We start from the raw sequence: 17,851 nt of genomic DNA, 5'->3' as shown, positions 1-17,851 counted from the left end.
TTTTTTTTTTAAGACAGAAGTTTAGAAATTTCATCCCTTCCTTCCTGCCCCATGACTGGAAGCTTCATTGAATTGACTACTTCCACATGCACACAATTTGTGTAGGTATCTTGCTCATTTAAATCCTCCTTCAGGCATACTGCAAGGATAAAGTATTCTCTGTAATTATTAAATTTGCATTAAAGTGGAGAAAGTAACAATCAAAATAAACCCTTTTTCTTGCTACTATACTTAAAATTTTAAATGATGAAACAAAACCTGATACATTAAGATTGTTTATTTTAAATGGTATTCTGAAACTTGTGGTTATATACAAATTTTCAAACTATGAAGCTTAAGATCGTGTGGTGACTGTCTTCACAAAATAAGGCTGCTCGGTTAATCCTATCAGAGCTGATTCCATTGAAGTTTGATTATTCAGAGTAAAGAATGGCTTCAAGAAGGTTGTAATCCATGAAGGCACCAACACCAACACCAAAGGAGGTAGGCCTTCCTACATAAAAAGCTAATCAAGGGTCCCCTTAGTTACCATGTGGTATTTGTTGAATTTCAGAGCATCACCAGCAAGGAAAGATCTGAGTGAAACAGTCATTGTGGAACGACCTTTATACTGCACTCAAAATCTGGAGACAGGTACCCACTGCAGAGGCTTTTCCATGCCAGTCATACTTGCTGTGTTTTATTCCTCAATCAACTGGGGCAGTTAAGGGGGGAAAAAAAAGAAAGAAAAAAAAAAAAAAAGAGACAGATTTGGTTTTTTAGGGATAATTAATAGGCGTGATCAGGATTTATGTTAACACTGAAACTTCAGTTTAGATACTAGACATGGGGATGGAGTGAAATTTTTCACCCCACAGCCAACAGACAGAAACTTTTCATTTCTCTGAACTGACATGGAAGGCAGATGAGCTACTGCCTCCTCTCACGTTCCCCCAATATTAAAGGTAGATACGCTTCATAAGTTTAACAAACAGATAACTAAAAATACAGTTTAGTAACATTTCCCATAAAAATCTTACCAATAGCACAGTACTGAAATCAGTGCAACAAAATCAAAATGACAGGAAGGAATATTTACGATACTGTATTGTACCAAAATTGCAAGATCAGAAATTTCTAAGGTGCGAAGTTGGCTATATTCTACACAGATACAGGAGTCTGTTTTCTTGCTTCTAGTATGAACCATCACCATCATTACGGATGCACCACATATCCATGCTGAACATTTAAATGACCAAATGTCATCCTTAGGTTGACAGGCAGAACTCTTCTACCGAATCCAGTGGGATGCAAACATCAGCATCCAAGGGCCAAATTTAGTCCCTCAGTTGCAGGAGTGTCATATGCTGGATGGAGATTAACTACTGTAAACCCAGGAATACAAAACATGGAGAAAGTGTATTTAAATACATGGAGGGAGGTATTTAAATAGAAATCTTACAAAGAGCTTAATGGTTCGTTTTACAGTAGCTGAAAGACAATCACTACATTTTTAAAAGGACAAAATGGAGGGCCCAGCACTCCACCTTTTATTTAGCTGCAGTTTTGTCCTAGTTCAATCTGGGCACAAATTTTTAAAGACTATTTACACCAACCAGATTTGCAGGTTTAGCCATGAGCACCTCTAAAACCAGAGAGAGGCCACAAAAACAGGCTCTTGCAGCGTCAAGTGTATTAAAAAGTCACCATTCAAAATACCTCATTCTTAAAAATTACTGAAGGGCATCATAATAGAAGGAGAATGGCTGCTAGGTTTCCAGATTAACTGAAATTCCCAGTCAATTCACCCATATTCATAAGCATACTGGACAGTTAATCTACATATTATTTACAATAATTCTTGCTACTACCCAACAAAACCAAAAGAGAAAACTCCTCGTTGACTCACAGCTCTCTACACTTTGCAAACTAAACAATCTCCAGTTTCTTATTTTGGGCAAAACTATCCAATATTTGCCATTGGATTTTAACTACAAGTGAACAAAGTTTGTCTTGAAAAGCAACACATTAAGTGAATTAGTTTGTTCCATTAGTCTATTTTTAAACTACTACATCATATTTACTGAAACAGCTATGGCATAAGAAGTTACATAGCTAAGCTTAAGTAATGCCATAATCTGACACAATCCACTTGGTTATGCCCCAAAACTATTTACAGTGAACTTGATTCAAACAAACTACTTGGTTCAAAAAGTGTCCAAAGAATTCCAAGTCCATAAAATAATCTTTCCTAAGAAGTTGTTTGGGAATGATTTAGTCATGATCTGTTAATTTTAAGATATTCATATACTGAGATACACCCATGGGCAAAAGCCTCATTGGAAATGAATCCCAGGACCTACAGATGCGTTAGCAAACAAGGGTAAGTCTGTGCCACAGTGTGGAGCAGATGGAAGGGGAAATGAAGGGAGGAGGGCAAATGAAATCTAGTCTGCATAGAAAGATAATTAATTAGGTTGAGACATGTATGTATCAACACATGCAGGCATCTGAAAAACAATGAGTAACTAAAAAAATCCTGATTATGGAACCGAGTTAACTACATCTTGATCCTTAAAGGGGGCTAAGCAAACATAGATGACTACAGCTGTATTATGTTTTCAGAATTAAAAGCTGTATACGCAAAGTAGCACCACGCTCCACTAACAAAACCTAAGCTGGTCTTTTAACCATGCAAGTAGTCTAAGAAGTCAGCTGTTCAAGTTATGAACAGATCCGAGTAACTCTTCATAAAACATACCCCAGGCCCCTGTGCACCATCAGAAAAAATGGACCAATTTTAGATAAAACTTCTTGATACTCATTATCCTCTACCCACCTAAGCCCTTGCAGAACAGAAACTTCTTCCAAAGCAATCCAGCTGATTTTACACTTACTATTGTGTGCAGAACTGACTGAAAGAAAAATCCATCACTGGAAGCAATGAGTTCTGCAGTTGACTCACCCATGACAGCCAGCATTGAGAGCCTCTTTGCCTTTTGCAGCAACAAACTTTGTAGTTTGGTCCAGTATCTCAGGAAGAGTCTTGAGTCTCCTGTTAAACTCCTCAACAGCTTTTCTTCCACAGGCCATCAAGGAACTACACACCTGCCCTCCAAGCTAAGTTACCCTAAAGTCCCATGAAAGATTTCAAACAGAAGCACTGAATTACACCACAGTGGAAGATGAACCAATCCAAACAGTACAAAGAGAGGAATGCGTTTACAGTGTACGACATGGTAAGCGCATACCCCATCATGTTTTGTTGAAATGGGAACATTTTCAGGCTGTTCAGTTTTTTTCTTGGGTGAAGTACAGCAACTGGTAGCCAGAGACTGCAAAGCCCTCACTTCAACACATGCAGCATATTCTTTTGCATTTGCAGCAAATCAGAAAGCTATGTTGCTTTTGACTCGGGTGTTATTGCAGTGCTCAGCACTAAAGAACGTTATCACATTTTCCACAGCAGGCAGAAATGGAAGAAGCAAGTTCTACAAAATACTCTTACTCAGTCTTGACTGGGCTTGCCTTTGGCAAGTTCTCTTCATAAGGAGCTGGTTTCAGTGCAATACTGCAGAAGCTGAGAAACAGCATTGGTTATATACGGCATAAAGGAAATCTAGAGCTTGGTTTCCCAGTTGTGTCATCAGCTCATCTTTCCTCCCTCTTCTCCTAACAGCTTCTTATAGACCAGATGCAAACATGGCATCTTAATTACGATTCCATTACCTTATGCATGACAGCTTCATGAATTCTACTGCCAGAAGACTGACTGTCTGCAGCTTTCAAACTTACCAAATCTTTCAAGATTCAAAAACTTTTAATGAATGACACTGTGATGCATCATTTTTAAGCATTTTCGTATTACTTGCTGCATCACTTTCACATACACTTTGATCCTAAAGGATTTTAATTAAAGGACAGGCAAGCTAAAGTACCTTAATACAAATTCTGATACAAGAACCCTAACCTATATAGGAAAGGACGGAGGCTAATCATTTCAGAAGAATACAAATTGTGCTCTGGTTATGCAGAACATAAGGTTTTCCAGGTTCTGTGAAAGTCCTGTGAAACAGCATAGGGGTGTTACAAACAAACCAGATTTTCTTTGCTCACTACAGTTAAGTGAATCAGAACACAACAGGGTGTTAAGCCTGAATGACATAACTTGAATAAATATAACCATTTATGCAAACTTCTGTTTGCAGAATTTGGCATTATATAGCATATAATTTAATGGAAAAACCCTCAAGTGTTACAATCATGATACTTTCTTTGCTATTTGTGGGCAGAAAGTAAGCCCACAAAAAAAAAATCTCTAGAGGCACAACAGAAACATTTAAGTCCACTCATTCTATGATATCCTACTAAAACAAAGACATATAAATAAACTCCTAGAAATCCACCACATTTTCAAGCAAGATAGATGCATACTAACAAAAGTAAATTAAATGAGTCTTCTAAATTAAAAAAGAAGAATCAGAAAAAGGGAGATCAGAACTAGAGCCCCAGAGTCCAATTAATACAGTTTCAAAGTGAATTCAAAGCACCTATGGCACTTAAGAAATCTGGCATCCACTGTCTTTTTGAGGCTTTATATCTGGTTCCTTCAGAGGTTTTACTTCTTCATCTGGTTTTGGTTTAGCCTGAAAAAAAGAAGAAAAAAAACCCCTAAATACCACAAGTAAAAACCACTGTGTCTGCACAGTATTTATGCACAGCTAACTTTACATATTCTAATCTAATAGTCCCCTCTCTTCAAGGCTGAAGGCCTTGAGCATGCCTCAAGTGAGGGGGAAAAGCCAAGTATTCTCTATTTCAGCATCCTAAATGAATACTTTTCTAAAAAATAATCTTTCTATACCATTCACTCCTGTAACATTTCAGCACCTTATACACATTAAAGAATTTCCTCCTATTCAGGACTTGGAAAAAAAAAAAAAGACTGTTAATTTCCAGATGCTGGCAGTGTGGCAGAGAGGTTAAATGACTTTCCTCCTAGCACAGCAGAAGTGTGAGTTTGGGTGGTAGCCTTGTGTCTACATCCTGCATCGAGCTGGGGAACATTACAGAAGAGCAAAATAGTAACTGTATTATACACAGAATAAAGTTCACCGGAAAGAACAATATATAAGATGATCTTACAGTGTCATCCTTTGGCCTCTTGGTGAGATCAAATGCTGCAAGTGTTTCAGGAGTCCAGTGTGCGTTCAAGGAAGGAAATTCAAAAGGAACAGGCTCTACTAAGCCATAGTTTGCTTTCAGTTCTAGCTGGGGAGCCTCTGTTGGCACCTTCTGAAAATAGCTGTAATAGAATACAGAAATATATTTAAAACACAACATACTATCTCTGCAAGTCTTGTTTGCAATTCTAAAGAAAAACAGTCTGGGTTTTTACAGTGGCAAACATGGCTGCTCGCTTCCATTTCATTAAGGCACTGTCCAACATGCATTCTGTCACCAAGAGTCACAAGAACAAAAGCAATTCCTTCCTGGTATCACTCACTCCCTAGCTAGGTGGGGGTTTTCCTACTTGACAACCATTATTCCCAGTGCTTAGATGAGAAGAGCACCTTTTGTCCAAAAAGACCTTCAAAATCCAAGCAAGGATTTAAAATACTTCCCAAGGAAGATGAAGAGGACAGTTCTTTTCCTAAATCAGTCTTAATGTGCCACAGTGCAGAATAGCAACGACACCGCAACACCCACAAACACTTGCTACACCACAAAGCCTGGGGAGGGTATAAATCTACCCTTGGCAAACCAACAAAAGCTGGAAACTGACAAATACTGACACACACTACCTTACTTCCTGTGCTGCAGCAGAGCTTTGGGGCAGGCACATCTCCCGAAACAGTCACTGGTTATCTGGTTTCTCTTTCAAAGTTTGTTTCTAGAGGGGCATGGATTTGTTGAAATCCCTTGTCTGCTGTTGTAAGCTATGACAACCGTTATTGGAACCAAAGCAGAGTAAATAATTTTTTTTCCTATTTGCAATTCAGCTTGATGTACTTGACAAGCCTTTTTTTTTCGTCAATTTCCCTACTATGCAGGTCTTTAAATACCATCAAAAGGGAAATAACAAACCTATTGTGAAATGCTAAATCATAAGAGGAGGGGAGAAAGAAATGAGCAAAAGAATCCTAAAGCCAAACTAATCTTGCTATTTTAAACTGCTTCCAAACTCTATTTTGGAAGGGGCATTAGCTAACAGAAAGCCCTATTCACAATATTAATTATGCTTAGACCAGTAAAGCTCCTAGGACCCCAAGCATATTCTTCACTGAAGGCATGACTGTGTTTTGACTTCCCTGCTATCAAAGTAGAACTAGCTACCAGTCTTCTCCATTTCCCCTCTCTTGTCTTTCGCCTGCTAGATCCCAGCAGCTGGGAAGAGGGCATTAGAGCAACAGAGCAACCTCTGCAGGACTTTCTCTTGTGCAGAAGGAAAGGAAACAAAATGGCTGTGGAATGAAGGAAGAAAACTGCTAGAACCTCTCCAGCAGGTCAGTCTGGCCTACCCTGCTGAACTGGCACAGAACACAGAGGGGGTGATGGCACAGACCCATAGCAAATATGCTAAAAGAAAATTCCAGAATTACAAATTTATCTCTAAGTTACATGCCATGCCCTAAAAGAATATAAGAACTGGAGAGTAAAATTTACTATCCCGTCTTGAAATAAAGGCAAATGAGGTAATAACAGTTCATATAGAATACTGTACCAACCATGAATTACTTACATGAATCCATTCTCTCTCTGGCATTTTTCTAGTGTGTTCTTAATCAAACTTCCTAATTTCCTAAAGAAGAGATGTCCAGAAGGTTTGGCAGTAGTGCCGGGGCCTTTGGTTTCTCCGTATTCTTTGCACAGTGCTTCAGCCTTGGCAAAAACTTTGTAAGAAAAAAATGTAATAAAAATCATTTACATGACTCCATTAAATCACAGTTCTGATCTACAGTGCTTCAGTTTTAGGAGGTACCAGAATCCATTCAGGCTTCTTGCTTCTTAGAAACAAAAATAAACTAGCTCAAAGGCTGCACTTCCAGCCAAGATTTACTGCTTCCAAAAGTGACTAGGAACAGGGGGGGGGGGAAAAAAAAAAAAAAAGCGAAGCTTTTTGGGTAGGAAGATGCAGGAAAGCATTTTTACATGTGGGGTAAAATGCAACAACGAGCCCAAGAACTGTGCCACATAGTAGGGACAAAGAAAGGGTGTAAAGGTGTCCAGGCACAGCTGATGCCCCAAAATAAACCACACTTAATACAGAGTAGGAAAAGAAGCACTCTTCTCTGAACAGCAGGCACAGTAAAAGACACAGTATTTGTTTTACTGCAAGTAATTCAACTTAGTTTGTTCGTAACAAATTATTTTTATTCTTAAAATTAATATTAAAAGTTCCCGATTTGATGATCTGAGCATTTTTTTATACACTGTGGTAAAGTTAAGCAGTGCAGGCTGTTAAGGTAGTGATAGCTTTGAAGAGAGAAGGATGGGCAGAAGACCCTGAACTACTCAACTTTGCTTAATCTACCTTTCAAATTAATAAAAAGGAAATAAATTACTGAAACTTGTTTAAAAACAAACACAGTCTAGATTTAATACTTAACGTAAGACAGAGGAACTTCCAAAACAGAAAAGGCTGCAGTAACTTAACAAACAGAACAGAAGACCTGATGTCCAGACAATTGGTTTTTATACTGTAATTGCAGGCAGTTCAAAGCCAGTCTTTAACAGGCTGGGAAGTGAAGATGAAATTTTATGCAGCACTGTTATGAAAGACAGTGTTTGGTGAGACAAAAGAAGAATATACTGTCTCTATTCAAAAGCGTGTTGGATTTTCAGCAAGTGACAGGTAAAATCTTAAGTTTATATGAGACCAAATAAACACAATACAGCAAAATAAAACAGGCATGCCATCATCACACCCTGTAATCCAGCCTCAATCGCACTTACATTTTTCTGATTCCTGCAGAGATCTGATTGCTTCCCCACATTTATCACTTGCCAGTAAAGTCTGACCATGGTAACAGTATGCCTAATGGGAGAAGAAATCATTACCAACATCACTGGGCAACTCCTGCACCAATTCACTTCTGCTCTTCTTTACAACAGAATTGCATCTGCGAAGCTGCCATTCCCTGTAGGTAGCTGACAATTTGGCAATGCAAATCAAAGTAGCATTCACTGGACGATGCAGTTCAACATAAACCACCATGAGTTACGTATAAAGCAAGCTGTCTCGAGCCTAGCAAAGAGTATTTTTGAGCTTTATGAAGGCTGTTTTACCAACAGCACTAGCGTGTAGTCCAGCTCAAACCTCTCTCTCTCACTGTATCAATGCGCAGTGTTAAGCCCCATCACAGAAAGATGATGAACCTGGTCAAGTTTACAAAGCAAAGACTCTAAAATCTAAATATAAATTTGGATACCTGAATATCCAAAAAACAAATCTGCAACAAAAATCACTGAATCCAGAAGAGATGAGGTGTTCTGCTGCTTGAGATACTTTGCCATAGTCTGAACAACTTTTCCCACCCCAAAAGTCCCATTCCTTCACGCTTATGCTTGAAGATAGTACTGCATTCCAGTGAGAACTGAACTGCCTCTTTTCTATTATCAGTTGTTGTTGAGTTAAAATACTAAATACCATAGGTAAAGGAACAATCCCACGAACTAATGTCTACCTTGCATACCTTCCTATAATGTCTGTTCTCACAGTATAGCAACGTTACCTAAATCTACCATTGCCCATATTACACACCCACACCCCCCCAAAAAAAAAGTACCAACACAGGTCTGACGCTCCCTTATCTCTCAAACTTGGTAATAAAGCAAGCAGCTTTTAGCTACAGATTTAACCTAAGAGAAAGACAATTCTGTTAACTGCTTAGTTTGGGATTTTTTTACAGTATGAACAAGTCAGATTACAGGCTGTGGCAGGTTACAAAAAATACACAGCAAATTAAGCAGCTGATGATCCCAAGAGCGCCACTGCAGTTGCTAAGAGATCAGTCATGCAAAAATGGACACCGCTTGGAATGGTACCTAAAATTACTTAATGCAGTTTCATTCAGGGCATTCAAAAAGATGACCAGCTTTGAATTATGCCTAGAATCAGACCGAGATGCAGATAACAGATGACAATTATTATGCTCAACCTGAATTTTTCCACTTCATGATATGCAATCACGATAAAATTCCATGCTGCAGTAATTTCACTTGGTTCAAACAACCACTTTGAATGCCACTGACACTCCACAGTCTCTCTTCACAGCATGGAAAGCAAGTCAAGGCAATACTTAGACCCTCACTCCCTACACAGTCCTTGGGCAACATTAAAAACTGTGACTGCTGTCAACTGAAGTACTTACATAGGCCATATAGAAACAGGTCTTCAAGTTTAAGTACTTCCTCCATTTACCTGCATAGGTTGGATCCAAACTGGATAATGTCTGATCTATGAACACATATGTAAAGTTATTCTTTAAGACATTTCCAAAAAGAAAAATCACATGCACATTCAAAACCCAGAATTCCTAAACTTAGCAATAGATCGTAACTATGAAGTAGCCAGAAACAAGCGACATAAATTACTCCTGCAAAGGCACACAGAAACTATAAGAAAATATAAAAATATATTGTTTATTGAGCTATCATGCAGTTGTCTCTAGAATCTCTGAAACTGCTGTCCACTAAGTTTGAAAGGCTAATTCTCATAAGTATTTTTAGGCAGTAGTTCAAAATTTGTTCCTTGTTTAATTTCAATTAGTGACCCGTAAAAGCCTACGTATGTTACAATATTCCATCTCTTATATTGACTCCCATAGTTCTGCACTTCTCTCACTTGCCTCAGTAAGCTCACAGATCAGTTTACTCACCTGGATGTACATAATTAACCTGCTGCACACTTTATGGTCCCCATCATAATCTGCTGCCCAAAGGCAGCTGAAACACACTCTGTTTACATCAAGCTATTTGTTTGCTGCTATTACATATTCTCAAGACATGAAGACTGTCTTCTCTCTCCCCTAACATTGCTTACCATTAGCTACATAAAAAGATTCCCACAAAACCAAAAGGCCTTATCAAAAATATATGTTAGACTGATAACTGAAGCCTTAGGTGTGCTAAATAGAAGATAAATCTACAAAGCATATCCACCGAAAAACAGTGTTAATATGGCAATTGACAAGCGGGTGAAGTACATCTGCTGGCAAGAATGCATAAACCAGGTCACTAAGGATACAAAACTTACCAGCTTTTTGGTAGAAGTTAGCTGTTTCATAAGCAAGAGCAGCTATTAGTCCTGGATTGTGCTTCAGCTCAATAGCCCGAGCAATTGTCACTGAAAAAAAATTCCACACCACAGTATTAAAGTTTAATTGAAAACGTCACATCAAATCAGCAGAGTCATTTAGCATTTTAAAACCCTTGCATGAGCAGAAAACAAGTATTGTGCACTCAAGTAAACTGCAGAATAAAGACAGATTGTTTCTTGGATAGAATAATTCCAAATTAATAGAAAAGCTGAAGGAGAGCTGAAGACTAGCTAGTAAACAGAAGCTGCAAATATTTTAAAGTAACTGGGAATTTATGTTAGGCAAGCATGGCGGTGAAGAGACTGCATGAAAGGAAAAAAGAAGAGGGGGCAAACATCACACACAAAGCGGCAACATTTGTAATATCAGACTGATTTTTTGGCATTTTTCTCCTGTAATTGTAACTTCAGTTTCTTTAAAAGCAACCCACCCCACGAAGCCACAGTACTTCAAGAGAAGAAAAAAAAATGGCATTGCTGCCAAGCAGACTTCACAAGACATCAAAGTAACCCGCAAAGACTCATTTCCCATCCCCAACAAATGTGCACTTGAAGATACCTTCTTGGGCTTCAGCTTGGCACTGTATGATGTAAGAGTCTATAAGTCGAGCTTCTAAATCTCTTCCCTTTTCCACAGGTGTAATCAATTTTGGAATGTGACTTTCCTAAGTACAAAGCACATGTCAAAGTCAGTTTAGGCTTAATACCGTTGCTGCCCATGCAAAGCAAGTCTCTTATTCCTAAATGGAAGGGACGCTGAGTGAAGGTCCCAAGACGGCTGGCTGCACTGTTGCATGTGCTACTGGGCGGACAGACACATTACTCTTCCACTGCCATTAGGAAAGAGTAGTAGGGGCTGAGTGCTAGCACAACATAGTAATACCCATTTTTTTCCTGTATCATTCAAATAGTCTGAGGTATTTTATTCTGTAACCTCTCAGAAAAGCAAAGGCTTTTCTAAAACCAAAAGTCAAGTATTTGGAGACAACTTAAAGAACAGACAGCAAAGACAGTTCTTCTAACCTTCAAGTGTTTAAAAATCCCAGCTGCTACCTTCAGGCTTCTGTGAACGTCTTTTGCTTCATCTTCTGTTATACTAAGAATACAGAACAAATCAATGGAATTTTAGTTAGAAAGAACCCCTAGGTGTCATGTAGTCCCACCTCCTGCTTTGGAGGAGGACTATCAACAACAGTAGGTCAGGTCAGTTATGGCTTTGTCTAGATGAATTTTGAATTCTTCAGGAATGGACAGTCCACTAACTCTCTAAGTAACCTGTCCCACTGCTGTGCTACCTTCATGGTAAAGAAGTTTCTTACAGTGTCGAATCATTAAATAATCAAATAGAACTCACTTGAAAAAAGAAATGTAACATCTTTTAATGACTTTGAAGTAAAAGGCAACCTCAGTGTTAAAAGCCAAAGCTTTAGAAATCTGTAGGGCTCAAAGTCTGCAGAGCTCTGATTTTGAGAATCTTGATTTTGTACCTGGACATTTACAGCAGAATAGATGAAAGGGTTTATTCACAACTGACGCTTTCTCTGTACCACAGTGACATGGCACTTTGTTCACAGATGCAAGAAGGGACTAAAATGCATTTGGACATTACGTAAATGAAAGCCAACTGCCTCCTTGAACTCCTACTGTCTCGACTGGACATGCGCTACAGCAGTCAAAACTCAGAACCTGCTACATATTTTTGGTGGAATATTGCTGCAATGGAATTACTAAGAAAAGAAAAACACTTACTCTTCTTTTCCAGCAAGTCTTGATGCGTATTTCGTGTACCACAGAGCTACATTAAATCCCATGGAAACCAGTTCAAACACTGCATCCTGCTGGGCACTGAAGACAGACAAAAACCCCCCAAACAAACCCCCAGACAATTTTAATGCTTTCCACTTTGATCTGACAAAACCTTTCTGCTGATAGGTCACATAGTGTAAGCCAACATTTCTCTCTATAAAACACTTTTCATTTAAGAAGTCAATAATTTCCAATTCAGAACCTCCTACTTGCTGAACTGCCTAAAAGAAACTTCAATTTTTACTTATTCCCTTTAAGAGCTCATAATTATAATTTCCTGCATTCAGATGCCTACACTTCCCATTTGGGAGCTTTTATTTTAAAACAGTAACTTGAGATTTGTTTAGCTTTGGGTGTGGCTGACATTTTTCCATCCTTTTTTTTTTTTTTTTTTTTAATTGCACATTTGGTGGAAAGCCTTGCTCTGGAATGTCTACTTTAAAGTTGTAGCTGCTAAGTTAATAAGTCAGAGTCCATTACATCTCCCTCAAATGAATGTTATTGCAAGTATTTATGTAACTGCAGTCAAATGGCATGTGCAAATAGCAGGAAATTTCAGAAGCTAAAAATATGGTCTCTGAAAAGAGTGAACTTGCAATCACAAGCTCAGTATAACTTAGGCAGTAGTAAACTTTAAAAAGAAAGGTGCAGGAGTGGGAAGAATAATGTTGGCACGAGTACAAGTGTTTACAATCATGAGAAAATTAGAAGAGTCCTAACCAACAGATTGTCTTCCAAGGGGAATAAAAGCTTTGAGGAAGTGGAGGACTTCCAGATAAAGTTTGACAAGTTTATAAGCACGGCTGTACAATGCAACTACCTACAACAGCAATAGGCCACTGAATAATCCAAAAGGTTACAGATCAATATTCCTACTTAAAACTGAACCTTTATTTGTTTGTACCAGGACTACATGTACTACAAACTTCAGACGACATGAACAGAATCACACCTTCAGCAACCTTTGTATGTCAAAAAACTCAGAAGATACTGGTCTGTCAGTATTGCCAAATGAAAAAACTGTAGTAATCTATGTTAACATAGTCAGTTCACCAACACACTCAAGCTTCTTCTTTGTACTGCTCTAGCCATCTGCAGATATAGTTTGTAGATCAACTAAGACACAATGGATCCTTCCACCATTATCATGTGTTATCCCACCTTTACAGAAAGGCAACACACACTTCAGAACACCTAATACAGTACAGCAATTACCAAAGTGCAAAGGATCAGATTCTTGGAAACTACTATGTGTTGAATATTTTGCTGTATTTCCAAGTTTTCCTTCACACCTGTGCTGGCACATGTGCACATACATAACAGACCAGCAGAAAACAGCTGCACACCCTGTAATCATAAAAGCTTACGTACCTTGGAACTTGTCCCTGTAATGTGTCTGTCCACTTGAAATTCTGAATGTATCTCAACTTGCATTCTTGGGAAGAGTCATCCAGTGAAAGGATAAAACCTACAGAATAATAATAAAAAAAATGCACTGATAAGCAATCTTAAAATAACAAACAGAAATGAGTAATGAAGGAACGGGGATCAATGAGAATACAGATATAGATAAAGGAATGTTTCTTGCTGTACCACTCAAAAATCTGTGTTACTTCCTGAGGGTTTTATTTCTCAGTATCTTGAGAACAAGATGTGCAAAAAACCCCAAACTGGCTACTACAAGAAACTCTCAGCCCAGAAGGTTACCAGCTCAACCCTGTGAGTCTTGACTGATGCAGGAAAACCGTGCAGATGACTACATGTTCCATACGGTGACTAGATGGGAGCTGGACTGACCCAGGTACAGGATGGCTGAGGCTGCTTGGGGTGAGTGAGCAATTGTGCCTGCCACCATAGCAGCAGTTGGGAAATTCCAGGAAAAGCTGCCTGGTCAACAAGGAGAGCAAAAAGTGCTTGTAAGCATGGACTCACCTACCTATAATCTCTTTTGTCTCCTGGGCTACAAGAAATTGGTTCTTTATGTCTAGCAGCCCAGAAAGCAGCACTCAGTGGGATGATGCTCATGCTACAGGATGTTCAAATCCTAGCATATGCAGGCCCAAGGAATTTTTTAGGGAGAAGTACGACAGGCCTTGGTCTGATCAGGTCATACAAGACTCACAACAGCAGCTATTGGGGCTATAGCTCTATGTCCTGTCACATGTTTCTATAGACAGAAAATACTTGTTCTTTTCACATGCAGAACACTTTAGCGACCAAGCATGATGCTTTCCTGAAAAAACTCCCCAAACCTTGTCTGCAGCAACACAGACTGTGACCTTACCTTTATCTAGGATGTCATATTAGCTTACACCCTCCCAGGGACTGAGAGATCTAAAGCAACCTGAGCTGCTTCACTTCCCAGAGACTGAAAGATGGTTTCCATTAATCAACTGATTCCTGAAAACTCAGTCCTAAGAAACTTGTCTGAGCACCTGACTGCAAAGACAGAGTATCAAAACATTGGCAGGAGGAAGGTTTTGGGAATATATCTTCATAGGTGGTCATCTACCAAAAATGTAGATACTATGCTAATGAGGACCAACGTATACACCTCAGACAAGCAGCAGCAGAAGTCTAAACTTGCAACAAGTCTACTATCTAGCATTGGACAAACCAGAAGTTTACACTGAAGAGCGACTCCTATCAAGTAACTAATAGACTCAATTTATACTTAAGGAGCAATTCACCACAACCTGAGAGACAAATAAACATTTTCTCCTTCAGAAGGAAGAAGAATGAAGTTAAGAGCAAGAAAACAGGGCTGCCAATGCTTAGTACTGGCAGGGTCACAAAGGACACTGAAATTTTTAGAAAGGGCCTGGCAAGTACCCACAACTGGTATCAGGCACAGAACCCTGTAGGATACGCTCCTTCCCGAGAAGTGCAAAGCTTCTTTACAGAAGATTAGCACAGTATACATTCTGAAAAGTATCACTAAAACTCAAATTATGCACCTCTTGATGTATCAGCAGTATTGCTAATAAATGTTCCTACCTTGCAAGAGTGAGAAGTACAAGTCAGTTGCATTCTTCATCATTTCTGGATTACAACTTGAGTCTGTAAACAGCTCCAATAGCCGTGTTCGATATAACCTCAAATCACTGTACAGAGGGGAAAGTAAAACAGAAAAAACAAACATAAGAAATTCTACCCAAAAACACACTGTTAAGAAGAGTACCCACCCGTGTATACCACCACCCTTTTGGCTAAGAAAGCAAAGCTAAGCGTTCAGTTTAGCTATTTGAAGGCAAGGAAAGGTACTTTATGAGGAAGATGCCAACAAATCTTCCCTTCCCCATATGACTGACTCTTTAGATTAAGTGCAATCCATTTTGGACTGACCGCAATGGATAATCAGTACCCATTATCACTCTGTTGTTCTAACACAAAGTAAAATAACGATGCCTTTATCTACAAGGGGTTGGGTGCAGAGAGAGGGAAGGGAAGTAATAAGCAGCAACATTCTTCAACATTAGAATGGGATGAGCATCTGAAGAGATAAGAATAGATTTGCAAAATAAGCTGAGATCTCTTTTCATTATATTCCTATCCACAATACGACATTCACGCCTTATGCACTTATGGAAATTATTTTCAGTAATCTTTTGTGGAAGAATGCAGCGTCATCAGAAAGACAATGAAATGTTTCGGGTTTTGCCTCTGCATTATTATAATAGGCCCTGCTATACACTCAAGAGACTTGAAAACTGGATAATTCATTCTTTGTAACTAAATGTTCAGTGTTATCAGTGTCTTATTGTCTCCCAGCCTACATGTTTCTAGTCGTCTTCAGAACAAAAATTGAAGAGTAACCATTACTTTCAAGGATGTTGTCCAAACTGTGAGAGAGAGAGTGAAATTAATAACAAGCACACTTACTTGCAAATTTTTGCTGCAGCTGGAGTGGTAGCTACCCCATAAAAATTAAACGAAACGGGAGCTGTAGCCTTCAAAGGGTTACGATGAAACCAGTGGGTCATTTTCTTTCTGTAGTGTTCTCTATGCCAAATCTGAAGTGTGGAAAGAAACAAATAGCTACAGTAACAGGTACAACTGAGATGCTACACATGTCATGCTCCTAAGCTGATAAAAACATATTCTAAATGGAAACAACTAGGAAAGAAAGAAATCTGCAAAATCATATATAATTGCACAGAAGATTTCTTTTTTTTCTATTTGAAACACTAAGCTTCCATCTCCCTTGCCATCATCATCCATGCGCTTAGTCTGAGAATTTCACTGTCTTGAAATACATATGTTTTCTGAGGGAACTATTTTAATTTGGGCAAAAAGCTATAGCCTACTTTGCTCTATATTACTGCATACTTTCTTACTCAGACCCCACCACGTTCGTTACCTCCTGCAGAAGGCTGAATATTTCCCATGTGATTTGCAGGTGTATTTCGATTCACTGGGATCATTATATTGTGCCACCATGGATACAGCTGAAGCTGCAGTTACACGGTAACCCTTGCTGAAAACACAGATTATTTACAATCGTGTAGCGGACCTGGAAATTTGGTAGAGTGGCCCTAAAACAGATGACCTTTTTATCTTTCACCTGCGTTTCAGCAAACGTATATAACATTGGCATCCCAACGAGCTTTCAACAGTGGTGGACAGCACACAACGGGCACACGATGGAACAACGGAGTTCCGTGCTGGATAAAAAGAGAAATCGCTTCACCATGAGGACGGTGGAACTGTGGCACAAGTTGCCCACAGAGCCTGTGCACTTGCCACCCTCGGTGGCCTTAGGCTCAACTGGGTGACGCCGAGAGCCCCCGGCCCAGCCCAGGCTGCCCCGCTCCGGGCTGGCCTCGGAGCCCCGAGGCCTCCGTCGCCTCACGGTCCCCGCTGACGGTCCCAGCCCCTCGCTGTGAACGCTGCACTTTGCTGGGGGAACGGAGAAACGCCAAGCAGCGACCCCCTGCCACCGTCCAGGCCTTCCGGACCCGGCGGGCGACTCTCTTACCGTGTCAGCACCTATCGCGACACCTGCACCCACCTGCGCCGCGGAGAGGGGCTGCCACAGGGCTCAGGCGCACGCAAGCCGGGGGACAGTCTGACAGCCGAACAAGGGACCCCCCGCGTCCGAACCGCTTTTGCTCCCGGGGCGGCTGGCCCGGCGGGGGCCTGTCCGGTGCCGACGGCCTCAGGCCCGCGCCGCCGCCTCGCCACAGCCACGGCCACGGCCGCCGCCCCCGGCCCGGCCCCGCCGCTGTGTCACGCGCCCGCCGCCGCAGGCAGCGCCAGCCGCCCGCCGATGGCATCGTCCCGCGCGGTACGGCGAGCCGACCGCATCGATCCCGCCGGTTATCCCCGCTCCGCGGCGGCTGCCCCAGGCCGCCAGAGCCAGCCCCGCGGCCGGGGTCCCCCCACCCCGGGACTGCCGCCGGAGGCGCGGCCAGGCCCCGCGAGCCCTCCCCCGGTTGGGAGCCCTCAACGCCGCAAACGGAGGCGGGAGAGTGAGGCACCGGCCCTCCCGGACGGGTGACCCGCCGGCAGCGTCGCTTACCCGGGGGAGCCTGATGCCGGCAGCGGAGGGAGGAGCGGAGCGGTCCCCGCCCGGGCGCCGCGCCGAGCCCCAGCCGGGAGGGCGGACCCCTGCGAGGCCACGTGACCGCCGCCATGACGGGGTCCGAGGCGGAAGCGCCGCGGGCTCCCCGCCCCGCCTCGGTAGCCATGGCGCGGGCGGGCGCGGCCGGCGCAGCCAACCTCGCTGGGCGGCGCTGGCGGGAG

The 17,851-nt window shown here is 41.1% G+C and overlaps 1 protein-coding gene across 4 annotated transcripts; it reads right to left on the bottom strand.

Annotated features, from left to right (window-relative positions):
• Nucleotides 1–262: 262 nt before the first annotated feature.
• BROX (BRO1 domain and CAAX motif containing) lies at nt 263–17,754 on the bottom strand. Of its 4 annotated transcripts, none has more exons than XM_040611669.1 (13): nt 17,628–17,754; nt 15,989–16,119; nt 15,104–15,210; nt 13,478–13,574; nt 12,050–12,145; nt 11,324–11,396; nt 10,860–10,965; nt 10,238–10,327; nt 9,354–9,439; nt 7,936–8,017; nt 6,722–6,872; nt 5,125–5,284; nt 263–4,625 (listed from the first exon to the last, which is right to left on the bottom strand). In XM_040611669.1, exons 2-13 carry the CDS (start codon nt 16,087–16,089, stop codon nt 4,539–4,541), a joined length of 1,236 nt encoding a protein of 411 aa, XP_040467603.1. In that variant the 5' UTR covers nt 16,090–16,119; nt 17,628–17,754; the 3' UTR covers nt 263–4,538. The 4 variants fall into 4 exon arrangements, with proteins under 4 accessions (XP_040467603.1, XP_040467606.1, XP_040467604.1 ...); XM_040611672.1 differs by lacking the exon at nt 17,628–17,754 and adding an exon at nt 17,085–17,264; XM_040611670.1 differs by lacking the exon at nt 17,628–17,754 and adding an exon at nt 17,118–17,231.
• Between the last annotated feature and the right edge of the window lie 97 nt (nt 17,755–17,851).

Source organism: Falco naumanni, chromosome 12 (genome assembly GCF_017639655.2).
Source record: "Falco naumanni isolate bFalNau1 chromosome 12, bFalNau1.pat, whole genome shotgun sequence".
NCBI classification, from domain to species: Eukaryota; Metazoa; Chordata; class Aves; order Falconiformes; family Falconidae; genus Falco; species Falco naumanni.
Note: the sequence above shows the minus strand (reverse complement) of the source record. Positions and strands in the feature narration are given on the sequence as shown.